Source organism: Lagenorhynchus albirostris, chromosome 7 (genome assembly GCF_949774975.1).
Source record: "Lagenorhynchus albirostris chromosome 7, mLagAlb1.1, whole genome shotgun sequence".
NCBI classification, from domain to species: Eukaryota; Metazoa; Chordata; class Mammalia; order Artiodactyla; family Delphinidae; genus Lagenorhynchus; species Lagenorhynchus albirostris.
Genome location: NC_083101.1, coordinates 7,442,369 through 7,459,342, shown reverse-complemented (window position 1 = coordinate 7,459,342; position 16,974 = coordinate 7,442,369). Strand labels below are relative to the sequence as shown.

Here is a 16,974-nt window from a genome sequence, read left to right as displayed (position 1 = left end):
AAGGCGGCATTCCTAACAGAAATCTAGGCTAACAGCAGTTACTGGAACTGAGCACTGACTAGAGCTCTGAGCATCCTGGCAGCCAAGGCAAAAAGGAAAAGAAGAGAAGTACCAACCTGAAGACACTGATGAATTGGGAAGTCATTAGCTGGGGCCGTAGCTCCTTCACCTCTGCCACATTCCCCAAGAGTCCTAGCATATTCCGATGCAGCTCCTGCTTCTCTGGGAACTCCTGGCAAAATGAGAGCCATTGGGGGTCATATCAATGAGTACTTAATTAGTGTCTGATACTGGTAACCTAGAAGCTTTACGAGCATCTGTCTGGCCATTTCAACTAGATAGACAAAGCGGGGGTGGGGTGGGGGCGGGTGCAATCTGCTGCTCTCCTACCTTCCGGTACACCTAGGACAGTGCTGGGTACACACTACAAGGGATTAAACTGGTAGAGCTCCCTGCCACAAAATCAAAGGCTGAGTGGAGATCTGACCTATAAAATTATGAATGGGACAAACATGATTCTATTTACCAAAGCTCAAAATATTAGTCTAAGGGAATCCTTTTGGAAACTAGAGCAAGACAATCAAGAATGAGTTTTAGGATGAAGAGACCATCCTACTGGACAGAATTCTGTCTGGCTGATACCTCAGTGGACCCCAGCCAGACCTGGAGAGTCTGAGAAATCGTGCTGAGAAGGACGGGTCTGAGTTCTCCCTTGGAGGGAGGGCTCTAAGGGAGCGCCCAGCCAGGTCGTCTGGGTCAGGGAAGACCTCTGGAGCTCCTTCCTGTTGGCAGCAAATCCTGGGCTGGCGGGCCTGTGAGTTGATCCCCACTGCCCTTCCATGGGAACCATGGGGAGAGGGGTTGCTGGGAGACGTGGGGACAGAAGAGCGGCCAAGCGGGAGTCAAGGAGGCTTCTGGAGAGGGCGCTACCTTCAGGCAGTCCAGGAAGAGCTTCATGCCGTTGAAGTTAAGGAACATCTCACAGTTGTCGGGGGTCTCATCCGTGATGTTCCACAGGGCGCTCCAGGAGAACTCCATCACCTGGTCACACTGCAGCGGGGAGAGGGCTCAGCACAGGTTCACCTGGATGGGCCTCCAGGCTCCTGGCACCCAGTGACAGGGTCCCCTGACACAATGTGGACACCCCCCCAGGGGCAAGCCAGTCCCTTCTCAGGCTAGGGGAGGGGCAGGGTGGCTCCATGAAGACTCAACTTACTATCTTGTCCAGCAGCTTCTTCTGAATCAGCTTCAGCATGGTCTGTGGGCAGAGAAGAGAACTTTGCCGGGGGGCCAGGGCTTCAAGAGCTACCATGTCCCCCAAAAACCAAGAGGGAGGGAAGAGTCAGCAATTCTATTCCTGTTAATACATCCCGACGAGACCAAATCTGCCTCTCTATTTGGGAGGCTGTTGGGAGAAGTACCACCCACGGACCTGATACTTGGCATCAGGACGCCTGGGTGCTAGTCCTGGCTCGAGCCTGACCCCACGTGGCTGTGGGCATGGCCCTCCTCCTCTGGGGGTTTCAGCCTCCCCAGTGATAACTGAAAGGAGGAGACTAGATGTGCCTTCCTTTCTTCAGCAAATATTTATTAACTCCCCACTGTGCACCAGGCCCTGTGCTAGGAAGTGCCGGGGACAGGATGATGGAAGGAACAAGCACGGCGTCTCTCCCTATGGAGCTCACAGCCAGTGGGGAGGCTGATGTTAAACAGATAGGCCCTCAGATATTTATTTAATCCCAGTTGGGAAGACATAAGAGGGGCACTTGGTCTGAGGAGGCAGGAGTGACTTGTACAGTGGGACCCAACAGGAGAGTGGAGGGGCTGGGAGAGGATGACAGAGTGTTCTCTAGGTGGAGGAAATCTACGGGTCATCAGCAACTTTCACCATTAGGAAATTCTTCCTTTGGAAGTAGCTGTTTTTTTGGGGTGGGGGGTGGCTGTTCCACGCGGCACATGGGATCTTAGCTCCCCAGACCAGGGATCGAACCCGCAGCCCCTGTATTGGAAGCTCAGAGTCTCAACCACTGGACCGCCAGGGAAGTCCCAGGAAATTCTTCCTTTGGTCCGGCCCAAATCCTCCCTTTGGGCAGTGGGGCTGTGGAGGAGGGAGGGAGACGCAGCCCCCGCCGCGCGCGCACGCACCACGACAAAGCCCATCTTGCCCACGGCCTCCTTGTGGTCGTTGTCCACCTGGCAGACCAGGGCGTTGCACAGGTGCACGGCGATGCGCTGGATCGACTCGTCCTGCCGCGTGGGGTTGAGGATGCTGAGCAAGAGCTCGTTGACTCGGCGGTACTGGAACTCCAGCTCCTCAGGGATGCTGAAGTTGCAGAGGGTCAGGCAGCAGTTCCGCTGGACCTGGGCGGGGCCAGGAGACAAGCGGAGCACAGTCAGGGTCAGCCGTGGGAGCTGGACTTGAGGGGCTCCCTAGAGGTGTGAGATCATCCAGAGCTGTGGTGGTCCACGAAGGCTGCCTGGAAGAGGAGACTACGAGGCTTTTTTTTTTTTTAATATTTTTTAAAAACGTGAACTGTAATATACAGAAGAGTGCATAAAACACAAATGTATAGTTTTGCAAATAATTATAAAGCAAACAAGCTTTTCAACAACCATGTAAACACCATTTGGGTCAAGAAACAACATTGCCAGCACCCAGAAGTCCCCATATGTCCCTTCCTGGTCATAAGCCCCTCTCCCCACGAGAGAGCCCCATCCCTGCCTTTCACTTGAAAGATTCTCTAGCATCTTGTGGCTTTTTGTTCAACCACAGGTTTGCAAGATCAACCATCTTGTTATAAGTAGCTGAAATGCATTTTTTTTTTCATTTGCAGTATAGAATTCTAATTTATTTATGCAGTCCACTGCTAGCGGACGTTCGGGTAGACTTCAGTGTTTGGCTACTTCAAACAATGTCCTGTACGTGCATCCTGGTGTCCATGTGTGTGGGCTCCTCTAGGGCAACCACGCGCAGGGTGGAGTTTCTAGGTCACAAGGTATGCACGTCTTCAGCTTTACCAGGTAACACCAGACTGTTTCCAAGGTGGCTGTACCAGTTTATACTCCCACCAGAAGCACAGAAAAGTTCCAGTCACTCCACATCCTCAATTACTCTTTGTGCTGTCTGTGGGTTTCTTTCTTTCTTTCTTTTACAGTATTCTCAGTGCATTTTCCTCATAATTTCCTTCCATGCTTTCTCAATAGATACTGGAAGTTCACCATACTTCATTACTTATATAAATTAGAGGATATCCTAATCCTCTAATTAACTTGTTAACCCTTGTTAACTCTGTCCTTTTTCTCCCCCACAATATACATATATTTCATAATTTGAGAAAAAAAATTATTTTAAATCATAAAAGCAATACTTACTATAAAAATTTCAAAAAATACTATCTGAGTACAAAGTTATAAAGTCCCCCACTTAATTCTTCATAAGTAATTGCCGTTAAAAGTTTGATGCAGGACTTCCCTGGTGGCGCAGTGGTTAAGGATCCGCCTGCCAATGTAGGGGACACGGGTTCGAGCCCTGGTCCAGGAAGATCCCACATGCTGCGGAGCAACTAAGCCTGTGCGCCACGACTACTGAGCCTGTGCTCTGGAGCCCGCAAGCCACAACTGCTGAGCCCACGTGCCACAACTACTGAAGCCCGCACACCTAGAACCCGTGTCCCGCAGCAAGAGAAGCCACCGCAATGAGAAGCCCACGTACCACAACAAAGAGTAGCCCCTGCTTGCCGCAACTAGAGAAAGCCTGCGCACAGCAATGAAGACCCAACGCAGCCAAAAATATTAAAAGAAAAAAAAGTTTGATGCACAACCTTCTAGATTTTTCTACCATGGAAATACAAATGTATACTTGGGGGAGGGGAGAGGCGAAAGAAGGTTTTATCCATATTGGTCCAAAACTTCTCTTCACTTATCAACATGCAGGGCCATCCATCTTTCCATGTTAGGATGTACAGATTTACCATCACATCCCATGATGTGGGCAGATCTTACGTTAATCTTTCAGGTCCAGGCACCTATTGCTAAAACATTTTGGTTGCCTCTGACTTCTTATTTAATCAAAAAGGGAGGATGTACATGTATCTTTTTCCTCTAAGAACATTTCTAACTGTGGAATTTACGCCAAAAGATAAATGCATTCACAGTTTTGGCAGGTTCTGCAAGTTGCCCTGTGAAGAGGTTGTTCAGGTCACACCTCACCAGTGGAAAGTGCGAGTGTGTTCTTCCCCTGACCTTTGTCAACGGACATCTTCAATTTCTCGAGTCAAAAAGTGATTATCGGGCTTCCCTGGTGGCGCAGTGGTTGAGAATCTGCCTGCCAATGCAGGGGACATGGGTTCGGGCCCTGGTCTGGGAGGATCCCACATGCTGCGGAGCAACTAGGCCCTTGAGCTACAACTACTGAGCCTGCGCGTCTGGAGCCTGTGCGTCTGGAGCCTGTGCTCCGCAACAAGAGAGGCCATGACAGTGAGAGGCCCGCGCACCGCGATGAAGAGTGGCCCCCGCTTGCCACAACTAGAGAAAGCCCTTGCACAGAAACGAAGACCCAACACAGCCAAAAATAACTAACTAAATAAATAAATTTTAAAAAGTGATTATCTTGTTACTTGAATTTCTATTTCTTTGAAAGAGTTTATGAATTTGCGAGTCTTCAGCTAGCATTCTTTTCTCGTTAAAAAAAAAAAAAAAAGACAAGCCTTTTACCTGATTATAAAATCAATCTCAATGCAGGAAGAACTGTTGCTCTAAGGTCTGGAGTTGGCAGGCAGTGGGAAAGGGGGCCTTCTCATCCCTGCAGAGACTATATCCCCACCAGAGCCTTTCTGGAGGACAATGCAAGAACACGTACCAAATGCTTTAAAAATACACAAACCCACTGCTCCAGCCATTCTCCTTTTTAGACGTGTCTCGTGAGGAGAATCAATTACTTGTATTCAGCAAAGCCTTATTTGAAATAGCAAAACATGAAAAGCAACCTAAATGTTCAACCGTGGGGCTGACTCAGTAAGTGCAGCCCGTGTATTCGGGGGAGCCCCGTCCTGCTGCCCCTCGGGGATGGGGCTTGACCACTGCCTCTGAGCCGCAGCACAGAGTCAGCACCAGGGCAGCCTCTCCTTGAATGAGAACACTTCACACTATGCCGACACCAACAATTATGAAGCCGACTTGTTCAAACCAGCTGCCCTGGGGGGAGGAGAGCTGGGATTGGAACTTTCACTTTCTAGTTAGTGCATTTTCTATTACTTGAATTTGTTTTCTAAGCATTAGGTATCTCACTTTTGTAATCAGAAAAGAAACAATGCTTTTAAAATTTTGTTGTAAAATGTTTTGTTGATATGGGAGATGTTCACATTTACAAGACGCTGTTGAAATGAAAATCCAGGTTATACAACAGTACACACAGAATGGTCCCATTTACTAAATAAATATGCACAGACTAAAAGCCAGAACAGTAGATATCCATCGTTAATCTTGGCTCTCTGTGTGCTGGGATTACGGGTTGTTGTTGTTTTTTTCTTTTATACCCGTAATTTTTCTCCAGTAAAAATTTTGATTACTTTTATAATAAAAGCAGTTATTGAAAAAAATACCCACCTCAGCAGAGTGTCACTGGGCAGGCTAAGGAGTTAGCACGAGCAAAGGCCCAGAGTCAGGAGGACAGGGCCCCTGGGGGAGGGTGGCAGTGGGCGATGGATTGGCCGGGTGGGGCCAGGTCCCAGGGCCTTGAATGCCAGGTCCCAGAGTCTGGCAGCGATGCCGCGGGAAAGGGGGGTTGGGGGGGGCGGTACAGAGCCAGGAGAGAAAGGGCGAGAGCAAGCATGGCACCGGGAGGGCTCTGCGAGCCTGCTGGCGAGGCTGGGGCACACAGGGTGAGCAGGAAGTGGGGTGTCTGGGTCAGAGCAGGCAGCGGGTGGGGGCTCACCGTCACCTCCTGGTAGGATTCCATGCCATTCAGCACCACCTGGATGACCTGCCGGCGCAGCTTGATGCTCTGCTCTGAGCGATACTCGGAATTGGTCAGGTAGAAGAGGGCAGCGCTGCCCGTCACTTGAATGTTCTTGTCATACTTGTGGCACTTGAGGGCCGTGATGACCAGCTGTATGAAGACAGAGTACGGGCCGGGGTTGGCCAGGCCTGTCCAAGTTGCGCGGGGACAGGCCTGGGGCTGTGAGAGGGGCTTGGATGGTCCTCTGGGGCAGGGCTCAGCCTGATCCTGCTGCCTGAGGGCAGAAGTAGGGGTTGGGGAGCAGAAACTGGGGCAGGCCACGGTCCTGGGACGAGGCCAGTGCTGGGGCAAGTTAGGCACCGCGAGGCGGGGCTGGGGTTTGGGAGGCGGCACGGCTGGTGTCCTGGGGAAGAGGAGGGGTGTAGAGGAGGGAGTGGTGGGAATGGACCGGAGCCCGAGGGCCCCCAGGGTCGGGACTGACCTTCAGGGCCCGCAGAAGCTGGTTGCAGCGTTCAATGCGTGCGATGTCGAAAAGCAGGTTGATGGCCCGTGAGGTGATCTCCGGCCTGTGCTCCGTGTAGGCCTCGATGGCATTCAGCACCTGTTCCTCATTTTTGTCACCACTCACCTGGAGATGGAGCATGATCAGAACATCCCAGAAGAGGCCAAGCACTGGGATGCCCGATCCCAGTGCCGCCATCTCTAGGCCCAGGGCAGACCCCTCCTTCCCTTCTCCCGGGGCACCCTGGTCCTCCCCTCCCCCTCCCCCTCTCACTTTGTAGGCCGGAATGTGCGTGAGGCGGCACAGGGAGGTCTCGAAGAGCCCAAGGAACTGCAGTGGCCTCTTCAGAGCCCGGAACGGCATGATGCTGCTCTTGGAAGGCTCGATGCTGAGGGAAGAGGGTGTTGGGGTGAGTGGCCTGGGGCCCGGGGCTGCCCTGGGTCAGCACAAACAAGGGCCTCTCCCTGGGGGGTGGCGAGGCATTTCCTTGGGGCCCTCTGCTAGGCCCTCCAGCCTTGTCTATTTTGTTTTTGATTTTTTTTTGGCTGTGTTGGGTCTTTGTTGCTGAGCACAGGCTTTCTCCAGTTGTGGCGAGCAGGGGTTACTCTTTGTTGCGGTGCACGGGCTTCTCACTGGGGTGGCTTCTCCTGTTGTGGAGCACGGGCTCCAGGCATGTGGGCTTCAGTAGTTGTGGCACGCGGGCTCAGTAGTTGCGGCACGTGGGCTCAGTAGTTGCGGCACGCGGGCTCAGTAATTGCGGCACGCGGGCTCAGTAGTTGTGACACCCGGGCTCAGTAGTTGCGGCACACGGGCTCAGTAGTTGTGGCACGCGGGCTCAGTAGTTGTGGCATGCAGGCTCAGTTGTAGTGGCACGCGGACTCTAGAGCGCAGGCCCAGCAGTTGTGGCGCACGGGCTTAGTTGCTCCGCAGCACATGGGGTCTTCACGGACCAGGGTTCGAACCCGTGTCCCCTGCACTGGCAGGAGGATTCTTATCCACTGTGCCACCAGGGAAGCAGAGAAGTCCCTTTTTTTTTTTTTTAAAGGCAGGGGACGGACATAGACCCCACCTCTTGATGGGAGGATGACAAGGTCACACTGTAGAGAACATGTGGGATAGGAGATACTGTTGCAGCCATCTTTGGAGAATCCTATCTGCCATTCTAGTGAGGATGTGTCACCTTTAGGTTCCCCCAACAGTCATGAAGGGACATGCCCATCAACCAAACCCCACTCCATTCCGGTCGGGGAGAGGGTTTACGGCCAGTGACAGCTGGATGGGTTTGAATCAGCTCTCTCCTCCAAACAACAAACCTGGGGACCAGCCTGTCTGCCGTAACACCTAACGAGTGGCGGGTATGCTGGCCTTACCTTAATACCACCACACCAGCTCCGGCCCGTCTGAGCGCCGTAATCTCCCAGTCACTCCCCATGCAGTACCTCCGGCCTTTGCACGTGCTGTCTACTCTGCTAGAACACCCTTCCTCTGGCAAACTCAGAATGAGCTCTCTGCACAGCCTGGGTGCCATTCCTCCTCCTCCCTCCTTCCTGACCCTCAGAGCAACCCCAGAGCCCTGTGCAGCCCTAATAATGACCCGTCTGTCCCCAGTAGCTCACACAGACTCGGGAGGGTCTGATTTGTTTCTTTCTGTCCAGCATCCAGGACAAGCACTTGACAGAGGGGCACTTGGTCAATGCCTGTTGAATGATACCCTGCTAGCAAACATGGCAGGTGGGTCCCCACCTGGTCTGTCCTGCATCCTCGTCCATCTTAGAGATGCTGCAGTTCTCCAGGATCATGTGGCCAGAGATGTCCAGGGACATCAGGTTCCCCAGCTTCTGCACAAAGAGGCTCAGCACCTTGCGAGTCAGCTTGAACTTGTAGTAGCTGGAGAGGCGGTCTCGGGAGATGTCCAGGTGTCTGGAGATTGGAGTTGGGGGCACAGGTCAGGAGCTGGACACAGACTGGGGCTGCCTCGTAGACCCCTCCTATTTCAGTCCATGGCAGGGGAGGGCCCATCCCTGTTACAACCACTCCAGGGCGTTCTGGGAAAAAACGTGCTGGGACCCAGGTGCCCTTAACAGCCCCGGTCAGACCAAAACAGTGGGTTTAAGGAATAGGACTGTCTCTTCTATCCCCACCTTCTGCCTGGCCGGGGGCTCAGGAATCTTCTGGGACTGACAATCCGCACCTCCCCACCCCCACCCCGCGAGCTCTGGGCTCGCAGCTCACCGCAGCTTGTGCAACTGGACAATAACACGGATGTGGTCGTCAGACAGGTCCATGTTGTAGAGCACGAGGGACACCAGGCTGTCTTTCCACTGGGTTAGGAAGGCCGCGTCGCTCGTCTGGATGCCCGAGAGGTCCAAGGCGGCCAGCGAGTTGAGCGGCCGCAGCAGGGACTCCACGGGGACCCCATCGATCATGCGGCCCAGGTTGAGGAAGCGCAGGCGGCTAAAGCCCTCGAAGGTGAAGTCCTTGACCAGCACCTGACAGGTGGGGTTGACGAGGCACTCGTCTTCACAGCCCCCCGGGTTCTCCTCCTCGTAGAAGATGTTCGCGCAGCCAAACAGGCTCAGGGACACCAGGGTCTGGCTGAAGCTCCTCAGCGTCTGCAGGCTCTTGGCGGACAGCTTCTCGCAGTTGGTCAGGTACAGCTCCACCAGGTCCTGGCGGCGGGCACAGCCCCGTTATCACCTCTGCACCCACACCCCAGCCTAGGCCTGGCCCTGAGCCACACGAGGGGCTTGGGGAGGGGTCTGCACGAGGGGGAGAGCCCTGGAGGCGCCTCAGGATTCCTGGGCTGCAGGTGACCGGTCCTGCCCCAACTCTGCCTGACCGTCTCAGGGTGGCCTCCCCCGGCCATCCCCGGTGCCTGGTGACCAGGTCTCACCTGCTTGCGAATGGCTTCCAGGTCCTGGTCCTGCACCAGGTCCTCGCGGAGGTGGATTCGGGTGAGGCGGGTGCTGCGGGGGTCCGAGAAGAGGCTGAAGAAGCTCTCATGCGGCTCAAAGTTGCATGCGGCGTTGACCAGCTCCACATACCTGGGAGGGAAGGAAGCCTGGCTCAGGGGAGGGACCCGCATGCTCCCTTCAAGGCCCAGCGCAAGCCCTCCCCTTCCTCTGAAGCCTTCCCTGGCCACCCCGGCAGCAACCTCCACCTCCTCCCCTCCTCTTCCTCACAGCACCTGGTTGGATCCGGACTACCCTACAGATGAGACTAAGGGTGGCCCCAGCACCCAGGAGTCCAAAGGTAGACCAGCTGGTGATAAAGGGGCCTCTAGCAATGGCAAATCCCAAGCTCTTCCCCGCCAAACTGTAGACGCTTCTATAACAAACATACACGTCCACACTCCCCATCTTCTTTAAGCCAGCTCTGACTCCTTGATCAGCCCTTCCCAGAACCCTGTCCAACAGGAAGACTGAGCCGAGGGGTTTGGAGTTCCCAGCTGGGTACAGAGCAAGCGCTCAGCAAAACTCTGTTGAGATACCAGCAGATGCTGGTCTGGTGGAAAAGGCTGTGGAGTCATACACCACCCTGGCTTGGCTGTTCACTACCTGGGCAACTTCACACGAGTAACTGCAATTCCCCAGACCTCAGTTCCTTCATCTGTAAAATGGACACAACTCTGCTCTGCAGTGTCCAATATAGTGCCTGACCCACATTAGATGCTCAGAATGTTTTTACAAGTTGGGCTCTCAGGTCACACACAGGTTCCCACTTTTATATGCAACTGTCTGGTCTAACAATTTCCCTCTGGGCATCTGGACCGAACCTCCAGCAGTCAGGCCTGTATATCATCCTTCTAGGAGCCTCTATTAGTGGGGAGTCCCTTGGAGAAGCCACATAGCGATTTTCTGAATGATCTGATCCCTGCTCAGGGGTCCATTATTCCGGCACTGGTGCATAAATATGTATGTATTCAGGTTCACACACAGACACGTGTTCACAGGCACAGGTGCATCGTGTGTGTACGCACACGCGTGTGCGTACACAAATACACACAGAGGACAGCATATAACTCCTTCATTTATATTATAGGAGAGGTTTCTACACCCTCTCATAGGTGTAATGCATACCTGCAGTTTTACACTCAAACCTACCCTGTGCTGCAGAAGCCCACGTGTGTGCAAACACATTCCTTCACGTGCGCCCCCCTCCACACACATACCAACATGCACAATTACAACTTTACGGTTATGGAGGGGCCAGTGTTCTCTTGCACCCACAGATACCCACGTGTGTGCATATCCCCACGGGGGGCACACACAATGCTCCCAATCTCTCGCACACACTCATGCTGAGGCTCAGGCCCCTGCCCCAGCCCCACGCCTGCTCACTCGTTGACGAGCCGGTCACAGATCTCGCTGGGCAGGAAGATGTCTGGATGGAGCCGCAGAGTCTCCTTGTCCAGCAGGTAGCCCAAGGTACCATCCAGGTTGCGCAGGCAGAAGTCAGTGCAGAGGGCCATCAGGGACTCAGGGGTGTCTGACGCCATGCTGGGAGCAGACAGGTAGGCCACTCTGGGACAGGGGCCCCCAGGGGCAATGGTGACTCCCTGACACTCACAGGATCATTAGCTGAGCCACGGCCTGGGGAACGGGAAAGAAGCTAAGTGAGCCATGAATAAGGGCCAGAACTACCAGCTGCCCTATGTCCATTCTCTAGTAGAAAAACTGAGGCCCCTGGATGGTACATACAAGCTAGCAGCTTAGCAGGGTCAGGGCCCGGGACTCCTGATTCCTCCCTTCCCTGCCCTGCTGTGCTACCACCTACATGTGATTTGACCTGTAAAGAACAGGGGGCGTTGTCTGAGCATTTCCATGACCTCCCAATGTCTGTGGGCAGATGTGTGTGCTGGGGACCCAGTGCTTGGGTGGGGATTACAGGGGATTTTTTTTGGCCACACCACACGGCTTGTGGGATATTAGTTCCCTGACCAGGGATTGAACCCGGGCCACGGCAGTGAAAGCACCGAGTCCTAACCACTGGACCGTCAGGGTGGTGTCCGTTGCTGTGTGTGTGTGTGTGTGTGTGTGTGTGTGTGTGTGTAACCTGCATATAGCTGTCACTGTTTGAATGCTTAGTATGTGCCAGGGCTTTAAAGACACGTCATCAGGGAATCTCATTGTATATGATTAAGAATGAAGGCTCCTCACGAGAGCAATGAAAATATACTTCCACATAAAAGTTGTACATAGTGGTATTATCCATAATAGTCAAAATGGAAACAATTCAAATGCCCATCAACTGATAAACGGATAGACAAAAACATGGTATAGCCATGTAATGGAACCTTATTTAGCAATAACAGGAATGAAAAGTACTGACACACGCTACAACACTGCACCTTAAAAACGTTATGCTAGGGCTTCCCTGGTGGTGCAGTGGTTGAGAGTCCGCCTGCCGATGCAGGGGACACGGGTTCGTGCCCCGGTCCGGGAAGATCCCACGTGCCGCGGAGTGGCTGGGCCCGTGAGCCATGGCCACTGAGCCTGCGCGTCCAGAGCCAGTGCTCCGCAACGGGAGAGGCCACAACGGTGAGAGGCCCGCGTACCGCAAAAAAAAGAAAAACGTTATGCTAAGTGAAAGAAACCAGTCACAAAAGGCCACATATTTTATGATTCCATTTGTATGAAATGTTTAGCCAGAACAGGCAAACCTACAGAGACAGAAGTAGATTAGTGGTTGCCTGGGGCTAAGAGATTGGTGTGGGGGCGGGGATGGGGAGTGACTGCTAATGGCTGTGGATTTCTTTTTGGGGGGAAGAAAATGTTCTAAAATTGACTGTGGTGATGGTTGCACAACTCTGTGAATATCCCCGAAACCCACTGAACTGTGTACTTTAAATACATGAACTGTATGGCATAGGAATTACAGCTCAATAAAACTGTTATTAAAAAAGTAAGGTCTTGGGCTTCCCTGGTGGGGCAGTGGTTAAGAATCTGCCTGCCAATGCAAGGGACATGGGTTCAAGCCCTGGCCTGGGAAGATCCCACATGCTGCGGAGCAACTAAGCCCGTGCGCTACAACTACTGAGCCTGAGCTCTAGAGCCCGCAAGCCACAACTACTGAAGCCTGCACGCCTAGAGCCCGTGCTCCACAGCGAAAAGCCATGACAATGAGAAGCCCGCGCACGGCAACGAAGAGTAGCCCCCACTCACCACAACTAAAGAAAGCTTGTACACAGCAACGAAGACCCAACACAGCCAAAAATAAATAAATAAATTTATTTATTTATTAAAAAAAAAAAGTAAGGTCTTGGGACTTCCCTGGTGGTCCAGTGGTTAAGACTCCGTGCTCCCAATGTTGGGAGCCTGGGTTTGATTCCTGGTCAGGGAACTAGATCCCACATGCTGCAACTAAAGATCCCGCATGAGGCAACGAAGACCCTGTGTGCTGCAAATCAGACCCAGCACAGCCAAATAAATTAATTAAAAAAAAAAAGTAAGCTCTCATCAGACAGAGAAACACAAATACTGTATGATATCACTTACATGTGGAATCTAAAAAATAGAACAAACTAATGAATATAACAAAAAGGAAACAGACTCACAGAAATAGAGAACAAACTAGTGGTTACCAGTGGGGAGAGGGAAGGGGGAGGGGCAAGACAGGGGGAGGGGAGTAAGAGGTACAAACTATCATGTATAAAATAGTTTATAAGGATATATTGTCCAACATAGGGAATATAGCCAATATTTTATAGTAACTATAAATGAAGTGTAACCTTTAAAACTGTGAATCAGTATGTTTTACACCTGTTACATATAATATTGTACATGAACTATACCTCAATAAAAAAAAAGTGAAGTCTCCTACTACCTTCATGACCTTGAGATAGGTAAAGATTTCTTAAGTAGGACTCATAAGGGAAAAATGATAAACTGATATGCACTGAAGTGAAGAACATTCGTTCATATACACACAAAAATTAATTTGACATGGACCACAGACCTATACGTGAAAGGCAAAACGATAGGTTTCTAGAAGAAAACATAGGAGTATATCTTTATGATTTTCGAGTAGTCAATAATTTCTTAAATAGGTCACAAAAAAAACAGAGAGAAACTGATAAATTGGACTACCTCAAAATTTAATGTTCTTTTCATCAAAAGGTACCATTAAGAAAGAGAAAAGGCAAGGGACCTCCCTGGTGGCGCAGTGGTTAAGAATCCGCCTGCCAGTCCAAGGGACATGGGTTCGAGCCCTGGTCTGGGAAGATCCCACATGCCGTGGAGCAACTAAGCCTGTGAGTCACAGCTACTGAGCCTGTGCTCCAGAGTCCGCGAGCCACAACTACTGAGCCCACGTGCCACAACTACTGAAGCCCATACACCTAGAGCCCATGCTCCACAACAAGAGAAGCCACTGCAATGAGAAGCCTGCACACCGCAATGAAGAGTAGCCCCCGCTTGCCGCAACTGGGCAACGAAGACCCAACGCAGCCAAAAATAAATAAATAAATAAATTTATAAAAATAGGAAAAAAAAAGAAAGAGAAAAGGCAAGCCACAAACTAGAAGACGTTTCCAATAATATATCCAACAAAAGGCTTGTATTCAGAATATATAAACAACTTCTACAGATCAGGACATAGAATCCAGTTAAAAAATAGGCAAAGGACTTGAACAGGCGTTTCATAAAGGATAAAGAAATGCACAATAAACGTAAAGGAAAGGAGAACCATAATGAGATACCATTTTGCACCCACCAGAAAGGTTCCATTGGAAACAACAGTAATACAGGCAACACCCAGCTTGTGTTATAGTGAAGCTATGGAACGAGGGGAAGTTACCCACACTGCTGGTGGGAGTGTGAATTGGTGTGAACTGGCAGTGTAACGAATACTGTGTGACACTATCTACTAAAGCTGAACAAACACATATGTTCAGTGTTCAGCAGCTCCACTACCAGATATACACCCATCAGCAATGCATATAAATGTTCACAAAAAGACACAGACAAAATGTCCACAGCAGCACGATTCCTGATAGAACAGAACCTAAATGTCCACTGACATGAGAATGAATATTAGGGTCCACTCACCAGGGAAACACTACACAGCAATGAGAATGCACCACCTCACAACAGCTTGGATGGACCTCACAATGTTTAGTGAAAGGAGCCAAACGCAAAAGAGTGTATACTCATATACTGAATGAATCCATTTATGTTTTACTCCCTTAAGTTAAAAAACAGGAAAATCTGGGACTTCCCAGTGGTCCAGTGGTTAGGACTGCACGCTTCCACTGCAGGGGGCATGGGTTCGATCCCTGGTTAAGGAACTAAGATCCTGTATGCCGGTGGCAGGGCAAAACAAACAAACAAAATAAAAAAAAAACAGGAAAATCTAATCTGTGGTGGCAGAAGTCAGGACTGTGGTTACTTTGGGGGTTTGGTTTGGAGCTAAGAAGCTTCTAGTCCCTTATCTGAGTGCTGGGCATACAGGCATGTGCACTTTGTGAATATTCAGGGAGCTGTATATTATGACGTGTGCACTTTTAAAAATGCATACTGCGATTCAACAAAAAGTTAAGAAAATGGCCTGGACACCTAAGAGGTCCACGTTTAAAAGGAATTCGGGGTTCAGCGAAGTAACGATCTAACTGACTATGCATCCTCAGCTACAATAAGTGGCTAGGAGAGAATGAAAACTGAACCTTCACATTCAAGTTGAGTGAACAAGATAGAAAACAATGCACCATTTATAGACCTGAGGACAGTCAGGAATTAGTCCCAAACCTTTTTCCTATGAGAGTTTACATCAGAAAGGGGAAAAAATAGGCAAAATGAATCTATGGTGTTAGAAGTAAGGGTGGTGATTACCTTTGCAGGGAGGCAGTAATTAGAAAGTGGCAGGGGGGCCTCTGGGAGGGCTGGGACAGGTGTGTACACCTGTGGAAATTCATCAAACTGTCTGCTCATGCTTTGTGGTCCTTTCCTTATCTATATTATCCTTCAATAGCTATTGCTTTTTTTCCTTTTAAGTGAAGGCTCTAGGTTAGACAGATCTATGTTTCAATCCAGTTCCACAATTCACGGGTCTATTACTTAACCTTTCTGGGCCTCAGTTTTCTCGCCTGGAAAGTGGGGACAATAATCCCCACTTCACAGGGCTGTTGGGAAAATGCCTCATCTCAAGCCTGAGATGACTCAGTGCACAACAAATGGTGGTTATGAGCCCACCTTACAGATGAGGAAACTCAAGCTCAGAGAGAGGGGCTACTCTGTCCAAACTGGCATGTGCACCTCATCTCGTGGAGGGCTATGCAGGAGCTCAGTTCGCCCCTGGCTTCTTGGAGCCTCCTAGTCCACACGTGAGCCTTCCAGGATGCTCAGGAAACCGAGTGGGCGCCGCAGAACGCTGTGCCCTTTGCAATGGCCAGCTCTCAATTCCGGCAGCACCACTCACTGGTGACCGTGCTCTAAGAGCTCTGGAGCCAGGCCAACCCAGCTCCAAGTCTCAGCCCTGCTGCATAAGAGCCGGTGAACTTGGGCAAGTGTCTTCACCTCTGTGCCTCAGTTTCTTCTCTAAAATAGAGAACACTGTGTGCAGATGGACACGGAACAATACAGAAAGGGCTTAGCGTGGTGCCTGGCACATAGTAACTGCTCACTAAGAGGCAGCTTTCATCATCAACATCCCTTTCTCCTGCCTCGCCTGCCCTGGACCCTAGAGCAAGGTCTGTTCCTGCCCAGCTCCAGGCCCTTGCTTCTCAGGCCGTGCCAGCTGCCCCAGTGGTGCCATGACACCCTCGAGGAAAAGCACAAGAAACAGGCTGCCTGGACCCTGGGCATGGCCCTCCTTTGCCTGCACTCACTTTCAGACCTTGACCCAGAAGGAGCACCGCTGGCAGGGAGACATGCCCTGCTGGAAACTGCCAAGTCCAATCTCTTCAAGCAGTCACTCAGGGCTTCCAGAAGTGGGACCAGCTCTGCGGCCTACTCACCACCCCCCGACCCCCTACTCCTGCTGAACTGGCCTCCTTCGTTGTACTGGCAATAGGCCAGAGGCACAAGGTCACCTTCGGACCTTTGGTCATCCACTTTCTGTTCTAAATACTGCTCCTAAACCCCCAAACACATTCATGTCCCTCTTCCAGGAAGCATCTCCCAACCACTCCAGCCCACAATACCTTTGAATTCTCCTCTTGACTCAGCTCATGTCTATGCACCCTCAGGTCTTAGTGTCACTTCCTCCAGGAAGCCTTCCCTGACCCGCCAGGGTGCTCTTGCTGTGTGCCCCCATAAGCCCTACCATAACAACTAACATTTAGGACTGATGCTGTTTTAATTATCCAGCTTCCCTGCCAGACGGCCAGCTGCACGAGGGCAGGAACCGGGCTGTCTCCTCTGACATCATCCCTGTACTTAGCCCAGGGTTACTGTCTATTGAGCACTGTAGGTCCAAGGATGAGCGAAACCAGACAAGGTCTTTGTCCTCGTGGAGCACACTGGCTCTGGAGCGAGACAGATCTCCACCTAAGAAGCACACAAACCCATGCCATGGAACT

General features: G+C 51.3%; 1 protein-coding gene across 4 annotated transcripts in view; it reads right to left on the bottom strand.

Moving 5' to 3' along the window:
* ZER1 (zyg-11 related cell cycle regulator) overlaps positions 1-16,974 on the bottom strand; it is a 30,306-nt gene that overhangs the window by 7,506 nt on the left and 5,826 nt on the right. For 3 of the 4 annotated variants that reach the window (XM_060154164.1, XM_060154166.1, XM_060154167.1), the window contains exons 2-12: positions 10,799-11,050; positions 9,352-9,502; positions 8,691-9,127; positions 8,202-8,378; positions 6,732-6,846; positions 6,438-6,584; positions 5,933-6,106; positions 2,146-2,361; positions 1,217-1,258; positions 931-1,050; positions 117-232 (exon numbers count right to left, since the gene is read on the bottom strand). In XM_060154164.1, the coding sequence (XP_060010147.1) occupies positions 117-232; positions 931-1,050; positions 1,217-1,258; positions 2,146-2,361; positions 5,933-6,106; positions 6,438-6,584; positions 6,732-6,846; positions 8,202-8,378; positions 8,691-9,127; positions 9,352-9,502; positions 10,799-10,956 (1,853 nt within the window). In that variant the 5' untranslated portion in view covers positions 10,957-11,050. The remainder of the gene's footprint in view (positions 1-116; positions 233-930; positions 1,051-1,216; positions 1,259-2,145; positions 2,362-5,932; positions 6,107-6,437; positions 6,585-6,731; positions 6,847-8,201; positions 8,379-8,690; positions 9,128-9,351; positions 9,503-10,798; positions 11,051-16,974) is intronic. The other variant, XM_060154165.1, reaches the window with a different exon arrangement.